The sequence below is a fragment of the Echiichthys vipera genome (genome assembly GCF_963691815.1).
Source record: "Echiichthys vipera genome assembly, chromosome: 19".
Taxonomy (NCBI): Eukaryota; Metazoa; Chordata; class Actinopteri; order Perciformes; family Trachinidae; genus Echiichthys; species Echiichthys vipera.
The window spans coordinates 5,048,077-5,066,773 of record NC_139844.1 but is presented as its reverse complement, the minus strand read 5'-3'; the positions used below and the strand labels follow the sequence as shown (position 1 = coordinate 5,066,773).

The 18,697-nt window shown below is 42.5% G+C and overlaps 1 protein-coding gene across 1 annotated transcript; it reads right to left on the bottom strand.

Annotated features, from left to right (window-relative positions):
• Nucleotides 1-3,462: 3,462 nt before the first annotated feature.
• On the bottom strand, nucleotides 3,463-18,638 carry ppil4 (peptidylprolyl isomerase (cyclophilin)-like 4). Its single transcript, XM_083934253.1, has 13 exons — nucleotides 18,551-18,638; nucleotides 18,156-18,223; nucleotides 11,107-11,171; nucleotides 10,887-11,004; nucleotides 10,411-10,553; nucleotides 8,858-8,954; nucleotides 8,527-8,643; nucleotides 8,312-8,436; nucleotides 8,155-8,221; nucleotides 6,402-6,513; nucleotides 6,185-6,281; nucleotides 5,924-6,056; nucleotides 3,463-4,080 (listed from the first exon to the last, which is right to left on the bottom strand). The coding sequence occupies exons 1-13, from the start codon at nucleotides 18,618-18,620 to the stop codon at nucleotides 3,868-3,870; spliced, it is 1,425 nt and encodes a 474-aa protein (XP_083790379.1). The 5' UTR covers nucleotides 18,621-18,638; the 3' UTR covers nucleotides 3,463-3,867.
• Nucleotides 18,639-18,697: the final 59 nt, after the last annotated feature.

Genomic DNA, 18,697 nt, shown 5'->3' with positions numbered 1-18,697 from the left:
TCAAGATCAATGCCTAACTTTAACCATCTAACCTTAACCATTCAAGGTCAATGCCTAACTTTAACCAACTAACCTTAACCATTCAAGATCAATGCCTAACTTTAACCATCTAACCTTAACCATTCAAGATCAATGTCTAACTTTAACCATCTAACCTTAACCATTCAAGATCAATGTCTAACTTTAACCATCTAACCTTAACCATTCAAGATCAATGTCTAACTTTAACCATCTAACCTTAACCATTCAAGATCAATGTCTAACTTTAACCATCTAACTTTAACCATTCAAGGTCAATGCCTAACTTTAACCAACTAACCTTAATGATTTTGCAAGACTTTGACAAATCCTAAGTTACCACTTGAGGTTGCTGATCTGCTTTTAAGGAAACCCAATAGCAGAAAAAAAGGAAACCCTGTGAAAGTTCTTACACCACCTAATTTAAAAGTATGTTCTCTACAGCTACAAAGAAACCATGTTTCAGTCCCTGTTTGAGACAGAGAAAAGAGGAAATATGATAATTGTTAAATTTAGTGACTGTAGAATAGCCTCTGCTTACACTTAAGCTGAAATCTCAAATGCTTTCACTGATTACACTTTAACTGATTTCTAATGGTTTGAGCCATCAAGTCAAGTGCTTTCATTGTTAACATTTCAATGGACTTCAAACCAGTTCAACTCACAACTTGCTGCTGACCTTCCAATAGGCTGAGCCAGGAGCTTCTTTTTCACGCCCGAGCCCTATGCAGGTGACCATCAGAGTTTGCACTTTGGTGGCAATAAGGTTAATACTTCATGACGGAAGGCGCTTGACCCTCCTAGCTTTTCCAGATGGCTCAGGGAAATGGTCTCAGGGATATAACTTGAGAGATTTCGTAGCAATGCGGGTACTTTTAGACCATCCGTGGAGTCTGACTGTGTCTGGGGCCCCATTGCTGAACATATTAACACTTTGGCATTTTTGTAGATGTATTTGGAGTGTGTTTGTGCTGTTTGTCGTTTTTTTTGTTTTTCTTCCTGTGTTTGTTTGCTTGTTTGTTTTGCTTGATTTTCTCCTGTTTTCATTTTGTTTGTTGTTTTTTTTTTACTATTTGGCCTGTGTACTTGTTTGTTGTGTTGATTTTGGATGGAGTTTTGAATGAAATAAAAATATAATAATTTAAAAAAACACGAGTAAGTGAGCAAAGAAACAATTCTGACAGATATGAGTAAATGTGACGGGTGTCAGAGGGGTGTTTGTGAAACATCTTCCGGCTTCGTTCAGTATTCACCTGTAAACTCTCTTCTACCTCTGCCATAACACACTCAGATGAGTCAAAATATGATTTCACATTGAAGGAATAGGAATACGTCAATACACCTGAGTATTGCAGAAGAAGGTTTTGTGATACTGCAAACATTCTTAAAAAACATTGTACTGATTTTTAACGATCGCTCTTAGACCCACAGGGCCGCCAGCACCTCGGCTAGGGTAAAGTTATTGGTAAAAGACTGAGAGCATCCAACCATGTAAAGCTACTTTGTTGGAGAAGCGCTAAATAACACCCCAGTTAAGCTTCAAGGCTACAGGCTTGGTGAGGAAAAAGCTGGCCTCACCCCTGACCTCTAGATAATAATAGTTTGTATCAATGAAAATGGGTTCTATGGTACCCATGAATCTCCTCTTGACAGACACGCCCACTTTATGATAATCCAGACAGTTTGGGTCAAAAATATTACGTTTTTCTCCTGCAGTATAAATGTGTCGTTTGTCCAATTCTAAAAACGAATAATGTAATATTTCTGCATAGTGGTGTTCATAAACAGTGCTGAATGTCATTAATTGGCTCTGACTGTAAACATGAGACTCTTGTGGTTTCAATGAGCTCAGTTGTCTTCATGTGTGATGATGTCTGTCCCCATAGGAGACATTTCATTGGACTGAGAGTCATTTATTACCTTGCTAACAGTATCCCAATATATTGTAACCCCTGAATTATGGTATACATATGTATGTATATGGTATTGGCAGATTCTGGCCAATAAACAGCCACATATTCCAGGTCTAATGTCACAGGAAAGAAGTGAAAACACCACAGCACGTGCACTGCGCTCTGCAGAAGGTTAAAGGGGACATGAAGCATGCATGCATCGTAGGCAGTCGGGGAAGTCTCTACCAGTGGTTCCACCTGGGGGAGTGAAGCTGTTAGGTGCAGTCAACTTTTAATGTTCCTTCAGCTTCATTTCAGAACACTTATTTCTATCTCTGCTCAGTACACTCCCTCAACAACCCTCCACCCACAACAGAAGGAAGTTCAAAACACTATGTGGTGAAACTTTCTTAAGAATGACGTATTCAAGGACTGTGAATGTGTGTTGGTGGTTAGGTTTGCAGATCACTGAGAGCATTCAAGTTGACTATTGCATCTACAGTCCTATTTTGTCTTACACAGACTTATTTAAAGCTTACTCATTTCCTGTGAGTGAGCCTGGCATGTTTGTATCTGTGGGTTTGAGACCACAGTTATCAGATTACACTCTGATGGATCTTATCATCTCACACCTAAACATTCCTCTAACAATCTGAACTTGTGGCCTGAGACGTTCGTTTTGAGTTTGTAGAACAAGCGGTTGAATATTGCATCACCCCAGCTCTATGAGGTGGATGGAGGGAGACACCAGTGAATTCTCTCAGTGCTGTGGAGACACACTCCACCCAGACATTCTCCATGCCCTCTCTTTATGAATGCAAAAAAAACCCCATCTGTTAGAAACTTAAGTCAAAGGTGAGGTATTCATTATCTACCACCTTTGTTCTAAATCTGACAGTATGGAGGGGAAAGAGGAAGTAAATAACAGAGGAAGGGAAGTCTGTTGTGGAATTTTAATATCGACAGGGGTGGAGGTATGCAGATCATTTACGAAAGTAACAGTGGTGATACTACAGTGCAGAAATACTTACTCATATTGTTTAAGAAAAGGTTACACAAAATTCTCATTTTCATGGTCACTAGAACATGTTTATGTGCTTTCATGTTCAAAAAACACTTTATTTTTCTCCTCCTTTCTGAAAATACCTGTTCACCCTCAGTCTGAGACGCTCCGTATAAGCACCTGTCTCTTTAAGACCTCCTCTTCAAAAAGCAGGTCTTCCAGGTCTTTCACATCTTCACTCATGGCGTCTCTGCCCCGTCATCACATCTGGTAATCATATAATGTATTACTGGGCTACACTGATTAATTAAATTGATGTATGATGACTTCAATGCTGAGGTTGGTAAAGGCAGGCTGGTTTTAATTACTTTATTTACAGCTGGGTAGCTTTATCTATATATCACTTTAGTTGTTGATATTTAGTATTAATAATCCACATCTGCAAAGTAACTTAAGTTATCAGATCTATGTAGTGCAGCAAAAGTACAATAGTTCCCTCTGAACTGTAGTGGTATATGCATATAACATAGCACAACAGAAATACTCCAGTATACTCCAATTAAAGTCGCAGTCAGCAACATTTGTTTGATCCTATTCACTGAAGCCGACACTCGATAGAACAAGCGTGAGAGTTGGAAACATTCCAAATTTGACTGAGTCAACTTGATCTGCCAGACTTGCAGACTGCAGCTTTATGTAAATGTTCTTAGTTACTTTCCAACACTAAAATAAATGATTGATGAAAATCAAAAGACAGTCCCATTTGGGGGATTTTTTAATATACAGTAGATACAAAAAACATTTCTCAAACAGTTTTTGTTCTTCAAGACAATGTGACCTCATCATCCTGAAGCCAGTAGTTCAGATGGCTTGTGAATATTTAGATGTCATAGAATTCATGCTGAGTACAGTTGAGCCCTCTGTGGCTCCACTCTCCTGTCACAGAGAACTCCCTCACCTGTACCTACTCCTCTCTTTGTCACTTGACTTCTTGGAGGAGCTGCTGCGGCCCTGGTCCTTGTGTCTGTGGCCTTTCTCACGGCCCTCTTTCCCATGTTTGAGCTGGGACTTGCTGTGTTTGTGGTCCCTGTCTCTGGAGCGGGAACGTGAGCGGGAATGTGAGCGCTGACGCCCCATCTTTCTGTCTCGCCGGCTATCCTCGCTGTCCTGCAAATGTGAGAGAAGATGAGAGACAGTAAAGACTGCTGAAGGGAAAAACCGGCAAGTGTACTTGATTATCAGTATACTATACACACTACTGCTAAAAAAAGTATGAATCGGCTGTTATATTTCAGCTCTTCTACCCTTTAAAAATAACTATTGTATGTGTCCCTACATTGTCCTGATGTCCCAACAGTGTTGCATGATGGGAGAATACTGCTAGAACTTGGATGATGAATTAGTTTTCCAGTCCAGAGAAGCATCAGTGACCTTCGATCATTACTGAAGTGTGTTTTTCTTCAGGCAGTCGACTCAGTGGTCAGACTGAAGAGGTTTAAACAGTGATTGTCAGTCCAAAGCATGTTCAGCTGATATTCCTGTAGCACTAACCCTGGACTTACCGTCTATTTCTATTGTCACATTTGAGGAATGTTGGTTAAAGCGACACGCTGCCTGCTGGTTCCAGCTCGTTATAAGCTGCATTATATATGGAGAGTATAAATACATTATGTACCAATAAACAGATCATTTATGTGGGCATTCATAGATAAATTGTGTCAGAAACTGTAATTTGTGTTCTAATTTGCTTCTTTAGTTATTTTATTTACAATATAATAATATAATACAATTTATTTATTTGTATTAGTTCCCTATTTATTTACTGTACTATTAGAGTTTCTTACTTTCTTCCCCTTTATCTTCATGAATTTTACATGTTTTTATTCATTTTTAAATGCATTCATGTATGTATCAAATATGTATGTAATTATGGCCAAGTTTATTTTGTGCATCATTTGGCACATTTAATAGAATATTATTGTATTTTATATATATATATATATTATATATATATATTATATATATATAATATATATATATAACATTATTATTATTTTTGTTTGGTCGTTTCCATCCTCCATAATTATTGTGCACAGGAAACAGAAACAGAAACCTGTTGCTATTTAAATCTGCACACATTTTGATGCCAAGTTCCCAGTTTCGTTGACAAATGAATTTTCTTATTCAGCTGTTGTGCAGAGGGATCTTTGTCTCTTTCACTTGTCAGTCTGGTTGAGCCATTGCGCGGTGTTTTGTTCTCCATGCTCAAAACTAAACAGCATATATTTGTGCAGAGGACTTTTTACAACCTAAAGGCATCAAACACCATTCAGACTGACCCTGTAGAGTCCTCTCAGACGTCTGACTGGACCCGTTCAAGCTATGTAGCAGGAGCGCACACACTTTTCAGTGATAGTATATACACATCAGAATTCTGTATTTTGAGTAGAGCGAGTATGTGCACACTATCAATGGCACTCTCTTTGCAGTTGATAAGCTTCTGCTGCCCACATTTACCAGAGCACATGCTTAGAAATTGAAGCACTGAAAGGGCACGACATGGGGACCTGTACGTCCTGCGGAAAACTCTTACTAACTTCAGTGGAAACATCAGTGCACTCAGGGTTCCCAGTCTTTTTAAGAAATTTCTTTCCAGGAGTTTTTCTTGGAAAAGCAGGGCAGCATAACAGTGATGTATGTAAAAAAATATGCTCCTGATCTGAGCGAGAGGCAAAAATAAAATTACATTTACCATCATTATTCCATATTATTTCGAGGATAATTTGGTCATTTGAATCCAGGTTTTGCAGGACCCGTGGGAGCCCTGTGCACTTCTACGTGTCACTAAAGAGTTTGTAAACACCATCAATCATTTTTGAACAATCATATGTTGTGTGTCTATCATCTTACGGACTATATCTTGAAATATTCTTTACTAAAGTTATCTAGAAAAATCCCGTATCAGTTGAGCCCTAAATATTACAGTATTGTTGTGTTGGCTTCACGTTACCCTGTGCTTTTTGGACTTCCTGCTGTCGTCATCATCTGAATGATGATGGTGCCTCTTCTCCTTGTGTTTCTTCTCTGAGTGTCGATGGCTCGTCACCTCTTCTTCCTCCTCAATTAACAGGTCATATTTGGAACTTTTGTAAAAGTTATGGAAATCTCCAGGAAGTTACGAAGGTCAGGCTTTTCTAAGAGTACACAGTTAAATAGGACAGTGTGTAAAAACTGAGAAATTAAATCCCAGCCATTTAACACACAAGGATACTCTTGTTTAGGCTTCACTTGATCCTTGAGAGCCAGTTTGGTTCGGTTCTCCACATCCTTCTCATAGGCTTTGAAGTCATCTTTAGTATACTTCCCACCTAGGGGACAGAACGTCACAATTAACCCGAGCTGAGGAGGACAATCACACTGCAAAGGACAGAGGGTTTGGACTGGGGTAACCTGTTTCATGCAGAGTGCAAAGGCTTCAGTAAAAGTACCTTTTCCTCTCCATTTGATCTTTGACACTGACTGGCTGAAGTCTACGTGAATACGTCGATCATCGATGAGCACGTTGTCCATTTTGAAGTAGGCCTTTTCACAGTCTTCTTGCTGTTGAGACAGAAAGCATAATAAAGTAATATAGGTCAGGTTTTGGTTTTTTATAATAATGCCATTTACATCATTAACACCCAATTTAATTATTAAAGTGATTTAAAATATGATCTTCCAACTAGTAGTTATTTTTATGAGACCGTTTATTCTATAAAATGTCAATCACAATTTCCAGGGTGACATTCATAAGTTTTGTTGAGTCCGATCAGTATCAGTTTGCAGTGATAGAAAATCCTTGCAGTGCACAAGCTGAAACCACAGTACCAGAGACACATTACATAAAATACAGTCACAAAACTGAACAGGTGCGTACTTGAGATCAAAATGCCGGAAGAATTTGAAGATGGGTATGGTCCGAGCAAGGGTGTGGGTAGTACAAAAGAAAAGGCCCCAGAGGGATTTAGGAGAATCTGGAGGTGATGTATCTCTCTGAATGGGTTTAGATGGCCAGTGATCAGCTGATCAGTGATACAGCAGCACGCCATTCCTCAAGACAAATACAGAGTAGGATTTAAGGTGGCCCGTATGATTCACAACGTCAACTTATGTACATGAAAGGAAACACTCCACCTCAAAAATTTGAGGCGCTGTCAAAGTGTTGACAGACAGGCTGTCACCCCGCTGCAGAATGGAATTGTGTGTGTGTGTGTGTGTGTGTATGTGTGTGTGTGTATGTGTATGTGTGTGTGTGTGTGTGTGCGTGTGCGTGTGCGTGTGCGTGTGCGTGTGCGCGTATGTAAATGGGAGCGAGAGAGAGGGAGCAGAGGACCACAAGTCAGAATCCAACCCGACCGCAAGCCCGGGTAAAGATGTGCGTGCACAGATCACTTTCTGCGCTGCGTTCTACTACACCACTGAAGTGTTTACTTCACCCTGATCTCCCACAGGCCCAACAACAATCTTCTTAGACAAAGCAGTTAAAGTTCAACTGTTTAACATATACAGATACTATACAGTAGGTGGTGCATATAAAAGAGGCTAAGGCCAAGGCTGTGAGCCAAACTTCTTCTTGTAAAAGCGCACAACGCTCCTTAACACAACTGAGCTTTTTTTTTTTTAAACAAGCCGACGCTGTACCAGGTTCATGGTAAATAAAGATTTATACAACCTTCACTTCCCTATCATAATGAAGCCAGCCGGCCATGTGATGATCGTGTTGATGATCATCAACATGTCATTACAAGAATAAACAGACAACTAACTTCCATTATTCACTAGATATACTCTATTTACTAAGGCAAAGTCCACATGAAGTGCTGGTTCAAGTCCCTGTACAGGGCAAAGGGGTACCACACCTGGCCACCTGTGACGACAAAACTCAGTAACTGTGCCTGGCTGATACCAAGTTATAGTTCCAGTGCTAAACACATCAAATCCCAAATCGTTTTACATTTTATCTGTATAGACAATTCAAACAAACAAGACACATGTAACCAAGATTTCTTTTCACTTTGGAAAGATCCAGGCTAACCGTTTCTGTTCATAATTCTTATGCTAACTAGGCTAACCAAGTTCTGACTCTGTGTGTGTGTGTGTGTGTGTGTGTGTGTGTGTGTGTGTGTGTGTGTGTGTGTGTGTGTGCGCACTTGTGTATACAGTTCACTTAGATGTTGTACATTACTCATACAAGATGCTCACCTTTTCAAACTCAATAAAAGCATAGCAGAGGGAATCCCCACTTTTCCAGTCTCTGATGATCTCACAGCTGCAGACAAACAGAGTAACATGAGAAACGTTTTATACGTGCATACGATTTTGACACCATTTCCTAGCATTTTGACTATATCAGCATCACCTTTTTATGGTCCCAAAGCGAGAAAAGATGATTTCCAAGTCCTCATCTGTGGTCACTGGGTTCAGTTTGCACACAAACAGCACGTTCTCTGGAGGCTTCATATCTGCATCAGGGAGGTCGCCCACCTGGAGGAATGGATGACAGAAGAGTGTAGAAATGACTCTGCATCTTTAGTGTCTTCGGTTGAAGGCTGAGAGCAGATTTCTTCTCCTCACCATCTCCAGCAGAATAGCCTGAGTCTTGGCTTCCTTCTCCTTCAACCTCTCTTCCAACTCCTCAGCTCCTTTTCCATCCGCATCGTCGATAACTTCATCTGCTCCGATTCGGCCACTCTGCACAGCCGTGGCACAAATAGCTGGAGTTATTAACGTAGTACAAGTTCTTTGAATACATTTTCTCATGTTTATTTGTCTAGATATGGTTTGTTGCTGGGCATAGATCACTTGTTCTGAAAACTTATTTTTGGGTCAGCACAGTTTTGGCTTTTTATTTTTCGTCTGAGGGAAAAATGTTAGAACTCTGAGTTTTTGTTGGTGTCACACTCACATCCAGCTGCTCTTTGGTGGGCTCAGGCGAGCGATCAGGCACTGGCAAATCGGGAGGGTCATCAAAAGGGTCCTCCAGGATTACTGTGTGGTTTATCCTGAAGAAAAATGACTTTCATATTTACTGTAAAACTGGATTTTACATGCATGAGATGAGAAAGTAATTATGCTGGTTTTCATTTTGAGGTTTTTCTCAAAAATAATGTATTTTGGACACATAGGATACTACTACGTACATAGATTAAACTGGCATTTGTTTTGGTTCAGCTTAGGGCTGTAAGGGTTTGTGTATTTGTGTTGAACCGGCATGGTACGGGAGTCACGGTGCAGCACACGCAGAACACGTGGTATGTACAGTATATCAATGTGCGTAATGTGGAACCAAAGTTCAAAAGCACAAGGTCCAACTGGAAGTGGCAGAGCTGGAAGACCCAATTCTGGGTTCCCAGTCAGCTACAACAGCAATGCAGAGAGTGTTGTGCATAAGATGAGGACAGTCTAACATGCTAACACACACTAACTAACATAGCCCAGATGTGCCGATCACCAGGGAAAAACACTAACCCTATTTGTAGCTTTTAGTTTTACAGCATCAGAGATGCATTTCACTAGGGCTGAAACAATTCCTGGAGTAACTCGAGTTACTTGAAGCATACTAAAAATGCTTGAGGCAAAATCTCTGCCTCGATGATTTGTTTAATTCCTATCTCGGGCGTTATGCGGCTGCTCAGCGCAGGGATCATTGTTCCACACGGACCAGTTTTGCAGATGCACACCACAACAGTCCGGAAAAGGAAGAGGATCATTTCACACTTAAACCGGAAGAGAATGTGTAGCTGTCCTCGTGAATGCCTCTATGTTTAGTTTTTCATTACCATGTTAAACAAAACATCACCTTCCTGATCAGAGTTTTGTTGGAGTAAATGTGTCAGTGGAGTTTTGTATGTGGCTTGTTACGGTAAACTGGAAAAGAGCGAGTTGCGCTTCCTGATAATATCTTTCTCTAATTCATTTTCTAAATAAATCTATTTGTCTTTGAAACCTGTTTGAGTGAACACGCATGCCACGTAGAATTTAATGCACCACTTTGAATTGTTTCAAAGCTATTATTCTTAATATTTTTGCAATGTTAGGTTTCCACTTTTCTTGAATCTACCGTATTAAGCACTGTTTTATTATATAATGTATTAAGTCATATATCATAATCCATTTAAATTGAAAAATGCTGCTTCTTTTGTCAAATATTGATATGTGATTAATCGCGATTAATTCATTACAAAGCCTCTAATTAATTTGATTATTTTTTTAACCGTGCCCCACCACTAGCAATAACGCAAAATCATTTTTTTTTTTAACCAATTACTCGATTAATCGATGAAATAATCGGTAGAATACTCAATTACAAAAATATTTGATAGCTGCAGCCCTAAATTTCACTTTTATAGCCCGTTACCTTTTCGGGGAGATTATTTTTACGCTTCACCGAATCATAACTCTTAAACCAGGGTATGAACCGAACCGTGACCTCAGTGTCCTGTAACACCCACAGCTCACCTGATATCCTGAAATGGGACAAAGTCCTTGTCCACAAAGGTCTCATTGATTTGTGCCAAGATGTCCATGCCTTCTGTCACTTCCCCAAACACAGTATGGACTCCGTTTAAGTAGTCCAGGTTCTCACCGGTGGTAATTAGGAACTGAGTGCAAGAATAACAGATTATCCACATCATGTAACATCCTGCAGGGAACATATGATTTATGCTAAACAAAGAGCATAAACTGCCAAATTGTCCACACCATTTATGCTCCAAACCAGACAGGGAGTCCATGGTTCAATATACCATTACAGAAACTCGGTAAATGTAAAACATTACATTCTCTAGTAGACGTGATGATTTCTGCATGGAATTCTGGGGTTTCTTCATAAATCAGCTTATTTATACAAAACATTATGTAAAAGTTAGTTTAATTTGGCTGATGAAGTGAAACATTCAAAGGAATTTTCTTCTTGCAACTTGCATCTCATTCACCTGAGAACCATGCTGATCGTTTCCATTGTTCACCATGGACACCATCCCCTTCTTCTTGTGTTTAATCCGAGGTGCTTTCTCTGCATCAAAAAAGCGGGCCTGGTCCCCATAGAGTTTGCTAATAACACACACGCACATACACAGGAGAGAAAATTTGTCACAGTGGCAGTGTTCAACTTGCGGTGTCAAAAAGTCAACAGCTGTGATGAAGATGACTGACCTGTAGACAGATTCTCCACCACGCCCTGTCCCAGTGGGATCTCCAGTCTGCACAATGAAGTCCCTCTGAAGAGGAGACAAACACAACGTTACAGCATCTGAGGGCGCACTCACACTGTCCATCGGTACCGTGCCCAAACAGGTTCCACGGGTAAAGTCTAGTTCGTTTGACCAGTGTGAGTCTAGGCGTTTCGCGTGGTACGGTTGCTGACCACAGCCCTTTTGGGAGAGGTGGGCTTTTGTAAAGCACGTTTGCACATGTACGAGCACGAGTGTGCGCACATGTACGAGCACGAGCACGAGGCCTACGGCGGTTCTGACGTAATTTTATGTGCGCCTGTTCGGACGGACCATGCACGGACATTTAAAACAATGGCGGCGAAAGCTTCACGTTGGTGTGATGCACAGGTGGAGTGTTTACTGCAGATTTGGTCGGATGAAAATATTCAAAAACAGTCGGACAAGACACACAAAAACTCTGAGGTCTATGGAAAGATTTGTAAACAAAGCGACGCATCGCGATGACGTCCTAAAGCACAGGGAACGGTACGGACGGACAGTGTGAGTCAACCTAAGAGTGCAATCACACTGTCCAGATGATAGGTGTCGTGCTTTAGCGTGGTTGTCCTCCCCTTCTTCCCCCTCCTCCCCTTCTTCTTCCCCTGCGGCCCAGGCCCTCTTGCACTTACATTACTTGAAATGATCCGGGCCTCAGTTTAAATGCTTCTTGCTTATACGGCATCACCCCTTAGAGTTTTTGTGCGTCTTGTCCAACTGCTTTTGAATATTTTCATCTGACCAAATCTGCAGTAAACACTCCACCGCGATCCGTTCGGTGACCTCTTTTTAAATGTCCATTGCAGGGAACAGTCGTATATACACTGGAGATCAAAATTAGAGAACAAAGAATTAATAATTGATTTATGCTGAAATAGTTATTTTTTATTGTTCATAATTTGATAGAATATCTGATGTGGCTATACTACTACTAAAAATAATTATAAAACCTTTATTTTTGTAAAAAAAAAAAAGAGTAAATTAAGAGAACAGTAACCATTGTGTCAGAAGAGAAGATTTCTCTTGTTGTTGTCCTTTCTAACAACAAGGACTGCATATTTTCACCTGCGTAATATTGCAAAAATTAGGAACATTGTGTCTCAGAAAGATGCAGAGAAACTTGTTCATGCATTTGTTACTTCTAGGCTGGACTATTGCAACTCCTTATTATCAGGCTGCTCCAATAAGTCTGTTAAGAGTCTCCAGTTGGTGCAAAATGCTGCAGCTCGTGTACTAACTAAAACAAATAGAAGAGAACATATTTCTCCTGTATTAGCTTCTCTGCACTGGCTACCTGTAAAATCTAGAATAGAATTTAAAATCCTTCTCCTTACGTACAAAGCTCTTATTGGTCAGGCTCCGTCGTATCTTAAAGAGCTCATAGTACCGTATCACCCAACTAGATCTCTGCGCTCTGAGAATGCAGGGCTACTCGTCGTTCCTAGAGTCTCCAAAAGTAGAATGGGAGGCAGAGCCTTCAGCTACCAAGCTCCTCTCCTGTGGAACAAACTCCCAAATGTTATTCGGGAGGCAGACACTGTCCCCTTATTTAAAAGTAAACTTAAAACTTTCCTTTTTGATAAAGCTTACAGCTAGGGCTTACGATGAGACTTTATTCTGCTTAATTATGCTGCTATAGGCCTAGTCTGCCGGGGGATATTACTTTTCCTGATACTCTGAGCTTCTCTCCTCTCTGTCTGTACCATTCATGTCCCATCAATGCATGTTACTGATTCAGCTTCTTCCCCGGAGCTGTTTGTGCTTTGTCGTCTCGCAGGTCTCTGCTGATCGTGGTGGTGCTTGCTGCCGTGGTCCTGCATGACGCTTCCTGCTGCTATTATCACTGTTACTCATATATACTATCACTAGTTTAATAAACTATAAAATTTGTAGCTGTATCGTAGCTGCTATTGCCACTACTCATCATTGATCATGTTTGCCACCATAATTATTATCATTTTCATATTCTGTCACCTTAGCTGTGCTTGTTTCTACTATTCTGTTGAATTAACTGCCTTAACATATACGTTATATTCACATTACTATAAATATTATAGTTACTGTTAGGCTTTGCTTGCATCTCTGGAAGTGTGTCTGTCTGTCTCTCTCTGTCCATCTGTGTGTCTTTTCTCTCTTTCTCTCTCCTTTTCTTCCTCCCGAACCGGTCAAGACAGATGGCCGTCCTCCACAGAGCTGGGTCTGTCTGACGTTCCTGCCTGTTATAGGGAAGGTTTTCGTCTCCACTGTACTCTACAGAGGAATTGTTGGGTCTATGTAAATCATAAATAAGTCATTGAGTGTGGTCTTTACCTACTCTGTAAAGTGTCCTGAGATAACTTTTGTTATGATTCGACACTATAAATAAAATTGAATTGAATTGAATTGAATTTAAACAATGTTTTCTTCTATAGGATTCAAAAATGAACAGGAAGTGTAGAGGCCACAGCTTTGAATGACTTTATAGAGAGTCCCATAGAGAATCTCTGGGAAATCCTTGGTAACAAAGTAAAGTGTAATAAACCCACTCCAGTTAGTGAACTGTGGAAGAGACTGAGTCAGAAAGGACGCAGATCAAACCAGAGCAGTGTGAGAAACTAGTGATGTCCTGTGGGTGCAGATGTGCTGAAGTCATTTAAAGCTATGGCCCTGTTCATTTTTGAATCCTAGAGAAAAAAACAGGGCAGAGCTGTCAACTGATCACCATCTGGTGATGAGTTGGGTCAGAGGATGGGGGAAGATTCTGGACAGACCAGGTAAGCCCAAACGAGTAGTGCGGGTGAACTGGGAATGTCTGGAGGAGGCCCCTGTCCGAGAGATCTTCGACTCACAACTCCGGCGGAGCTTTTCTGGCATCCCTGTGGAGGTTGGGGGCATTGAACCGGAGCGGGCAATGTTCAAAGCTTCCATTGCTGAAGCTGCAGCGGTGAGCTGTGGCCTCAAGGTCTTAGGTGCCTCAAGGGGCGGTAACCCTCGAACACCGTGGTGGACCCCGGTGGTCAGGGAAGCTGTCCGACTGAAGAAGGTGGCCTTCCGGGATATGTTATCCCAGAAGACTCCGGAGGTAGTTGCAAGGTACCGACAGGCCAGAAGGTCTGCAGCCTCTGCTGTGTCAGAGGCAAAGCAGCGGGTGTGGGAGAAGTTCAGAGAAGTCATGGAGAAGGACTTTCAGGCGGCACTAAGGTTGGGGAAACAGGGAACACTCCAAGCTGTTTACAGTAAGGACGAGATGCTGGTGACCTCAGCCAATGAGGTAATCGGGCGGTGGAAGGAACTTTGAGGATCTCCTTAATCCGACTAACACGCCCTCTTTTGCAGAGGCAGAGCTGGAGGATGATGGGGAATCATTGTCAATATCCCTGGCGGAAGTCACTGAGGTAGTCAAACAACTCCACCGTGGCAAAGCCCTAGGGATTGATGAGATTCGTCCAGAAATGCTGAACGCTTTGGGTTTGGAGGGTCTGTCTTGGTTGACACGTCTCTTCAACATTGCGTGGAAGTCTGGGACAGTGCCAAGGGAGTGGCAGACCGGGTGGTGGTTCTCCTGTTCAAAAAGGGGTATGCCAATTACAGGGGGTATCACACTACTCAGCCTCCCTAGTAAAGTCTACTCCAAGGTGCTGGAAAGGAGGGTTCGTCCTATAGTCGAACCTCAGATTGAAGAGGAACAGTGTGGATTCCGTCCTGGATGTGGAACAACGGACCAGCTCTTCACTCTCGCAAGGATCCTGGAGGGGGCCTGGGAGTATGCTCATCCAGTCTACATGTGTTTTGTGGATCTGGAGAAGGCATATAACGGGGTCCCTTGGGAGATACTGTGGGAGGTGCTGCGGGAGTATGGGGTGAGGGGGTCACTTCTGTGGGCCATCCAATCTCTGTACACCCAAAGCAAGAGCTGTGTCCGGATCCTCGGCAGTAAGTCAGATTTGTTCCTGGTTGGGGGTTGGCCTCTGCCAGGGGTGCGCTTTGTCACCAATCCTGTTTGTGTTTTTCATGGACAGGATATCGAGGCGTAGTCGTGGTGGGGAGAGGGTTGAAGTTCGGTGGGCTGAGGATCTCGTCACTGCTTTTTGCAGATGATGTGGTCCTGATGGTATCGTCAGTCAGTGACCTTCAGCACTCACTGGATCGGTTTGCAGCAGAGTGTGAAACAGCTGGGATGAGGATCAGCACCTCTAAATCTGAGGCCATGGCTCTCAGCAGGAAACCGGTGGATTGCTTACTCCAGGTAGGGAATGAGTCCTTACCCCAAGTGAAGGAGTTCAAGTACCTCGGGAACATGTTCACAAGTGAGGGGACGATGGAGCGTGAGTTTGGCCGGAGAATCGGAGCATCGGGGGCGGTGTTGCAGTTGCTCTACCGCAACGTTGTGACAAAAAGAGAGCTGAGCCGGAAGGCAAAGCTCTCGATCTACCGGTCAATCTTCGTTCCTACCCTCACCTATGGTCATGAAAGCTGGGTCATGACCGAAACAACGAGGTCGCGGGTACAAGCGGCCGAAATAGGTTTTCTCAGGAGGGGGGCTGGAGTCACCCTTAGAGATAGGGTGAGAAGTTCAGCCATCCGTGAGGAACTCGGAGTAGAGCCACTGCTCCTTTGCGTTGAAAGGAGCCAGTTTAGGTGGTTCGGGCATCTGGTAAGGATGCCCCCTGGGCGCCTCCCTAGGGAGGTGTTCCAGGCACGTCCAGCTGGGAGGAGGCCTCGGGGAAGACCCAGGACTAGGTGGAGAGATTATATTATTTATTATTTATACCGCCTCGGGATCCCCCAGTTAGAGCTGGTTAATGTGGCCCGGGAAAGGGAAGTTTGGGGTCCCCTGCTAAAGCTGCTGCCCCCGTAACCCGACCCCGGATAAGCAGATGAAGATGAGATGAGAAGAAAACAGTGGTGAAATCTTCTCTTCTGACACAATGATTACTGTAGCGGATATTCTATCAAACTATGAAGAATAAAAAATAAAATTTCAGAATAAATCAAGTATTAATACTTTTCCCTAATTTTGATCTCTAGTGTAAATAGTCTCAGGACCGCAGTCGATGCTTGTGATCGTATACATGCGCGTGCTCATGCTCACACATCCAAATCGTGCTTTACTGAAGCCCACCTCCCTTAACCGGGCCACGGCCTAGACACGACACCCTTTTACTCACACTGGTAAAACAAACCGGACTTCATCCGTGATTGGTGCTAGGGCACAATACAAATGGTAAGCATGTGTAGGTCCTAACAGTGGCCAACTTCAAAGCTAGACAGATACATTTACCATACCTTCACCAGAGCCTGATCATTAACAGAAGACACTAGGGCTATGACCTCATAACAAGTTAAAGGTCATTTCATATCCCGATATAGCAACATTTTTTTGCTTAATATAGGCTATACAGGTGAACTGCAAAATATGTTTTCCCAGTACATTCTTGGACTATTATTTTTAAATGCACTGTGAACGTGTGGAAATAATAAACCTGGTCATTTTGGGCGGTGAGCGCCTGACACAGGACTGCAGCGGGTGCATGCGAGTCCAGTGCTGCCCGCGGTCACGCATCCGGTTACTGAGTGATGTGATTTCTTATACGGGCTTTACACAGATTCTCCAACAGCATCGCAACTAAGGAAGCTGTAACAATGGCTTTTGGTCATTCACACAGTTAATTGCACTGTCGATCAACCCTTTGAACCCGACACAAACTGTCAACTTTATACATTATAGTAGCAGAACTGTCAGAAGAGAGGACAGAGACGGACTGCAGCACCACAGGTATGTGTGAGAGAGGGAGAGAAAAGAGAGGGGAAAAGTCGGTGGCCTATTACACACTGTGTTTCTGTAAGTCATAATAACTTAGGCTCCTCTGAATGCTTCTGTCAATTTTAACACTGTGCACAGCCCTGCCTGGCTGAGCCGGCAGCTCCGTGACTACTCTGCTGCCAGCTCAAAATGTGCAACAGATCTGGCCCCCCATTTAAATAATTTCCCCCCAGGGATTATTAAAGTATTTCTGATTACGTCTCTGTGCCTTTCACACAGACAACAGGGAGTAATAAAGGCACGATAGCCCCGCAACCAACAGGTTGTGTAATATGTGATGAAAAAAGCCATGCAGTAATCCCCCCCCCCCAAATAAAAAAATAAAAAATAAAATAACATGTACATAAAAGACACTTATGCTAAGGCATGTGCAGCATCCACATAGGCCAAGTGTAACAGTCTTGCCTGTCATTACATGTAAAACAGCATGATTGCTGTGGTTAAGCTGTTTTTCATTTATTTATTACGTAACAGCTCCTGAGATTTCAACTGCAATTGTGTTTTTAGATTATATATATATATATATTGATGTATGGGACCTGAGCACTGCAACATTAACTCTCTAGAGCAGGGCTGCCCAACCCTGCTCCTGGAGAGCCACTGTCATGCATGTTTTAGGTTTCTCTCTGCTCTAACACATTTGAGTCCAACGATTTTCAAACCTGGGACACACTTCAGCTGCTGGATAATGAGCACATCATTAGATTCAGGTGTGTTGGAGCAGAGAGAAACCTAAAACATGCAGGACAGCAGCCCTCCAGGAGCAGGGTTGGGCAGCCCTGCTCTAGAGGAACCTAAAGCAAGATTATCTGTCCTCCGTACACTGCACTTTGTCCAGTTGAGAGCCCAACAGCCACAGCCTGCACCCTCACCTGTCATCAATGTTTGGGTAACATGAGCTGCAATGATAAAAGGACAAGTTGTCTTGCAGGTGTCGTTGGTTTTTGCACCTGGGGTCCTCAAGCCTAGTTTATTTTTAACCTTATTTTCCCTGCAGGAGCAGATATTCTGAGTGAAATTAAAGCGTTACAAAAGTGAAGCTGTGGCTTTGATTGCTGGGAGTTGAACACTTCAGATCTGGGCTGGGACTACATCGCCCTCCTGAGGCGGGTTAAGGGGAGTTTGCGCCATGTCTGACTGTATCAGGATTGATTGATAGCTCTGTTACAGAAGTTTGCATTCCGGTTTACCTGAACATTGTGGATGAGGCAGTAGTTGTAGTACTTTATCTTGCATAGTTTCAGAAAGTTTAGGCAAGCTGCAAAAGAAAAGGGCACAGGGGTTAAACCGAGAGTCAAACATTAACATTGTCAAAGCCCTAATAACACTAACAGCATCTTTTTAAACCTAATGAAATTACGGTATACTAAGGCTGTGTATTGGTTTATTCCAGCTGTTCTGTTTTCGCTGGGTCAACTGACCGTTTATGTTAAATAACGTTGATCAGATGAATAGGACGCAAACAAGCTAACCGCCTAAGCTAGCGAGCACGTATTCTGTGCTTCAGCTTGTCAATGGCTCACTCATCTGTCAGCCAGTACCAACCCGAGCTGCCGTTAATGCACAAATGGCATTATGTTCTTACTTTTAGGCCTTTCTTCTGTAAACAAATCAATTACAACATCGCCGAGCGTCGTTTCAAGGAGCACCGCCATGCTGACGTTCCTGATCTCGCGAGAAGTGTGTTTGGAAATTCCGCGCGCCTGCGCATTCGGCCCGTCTTGCTCAATGT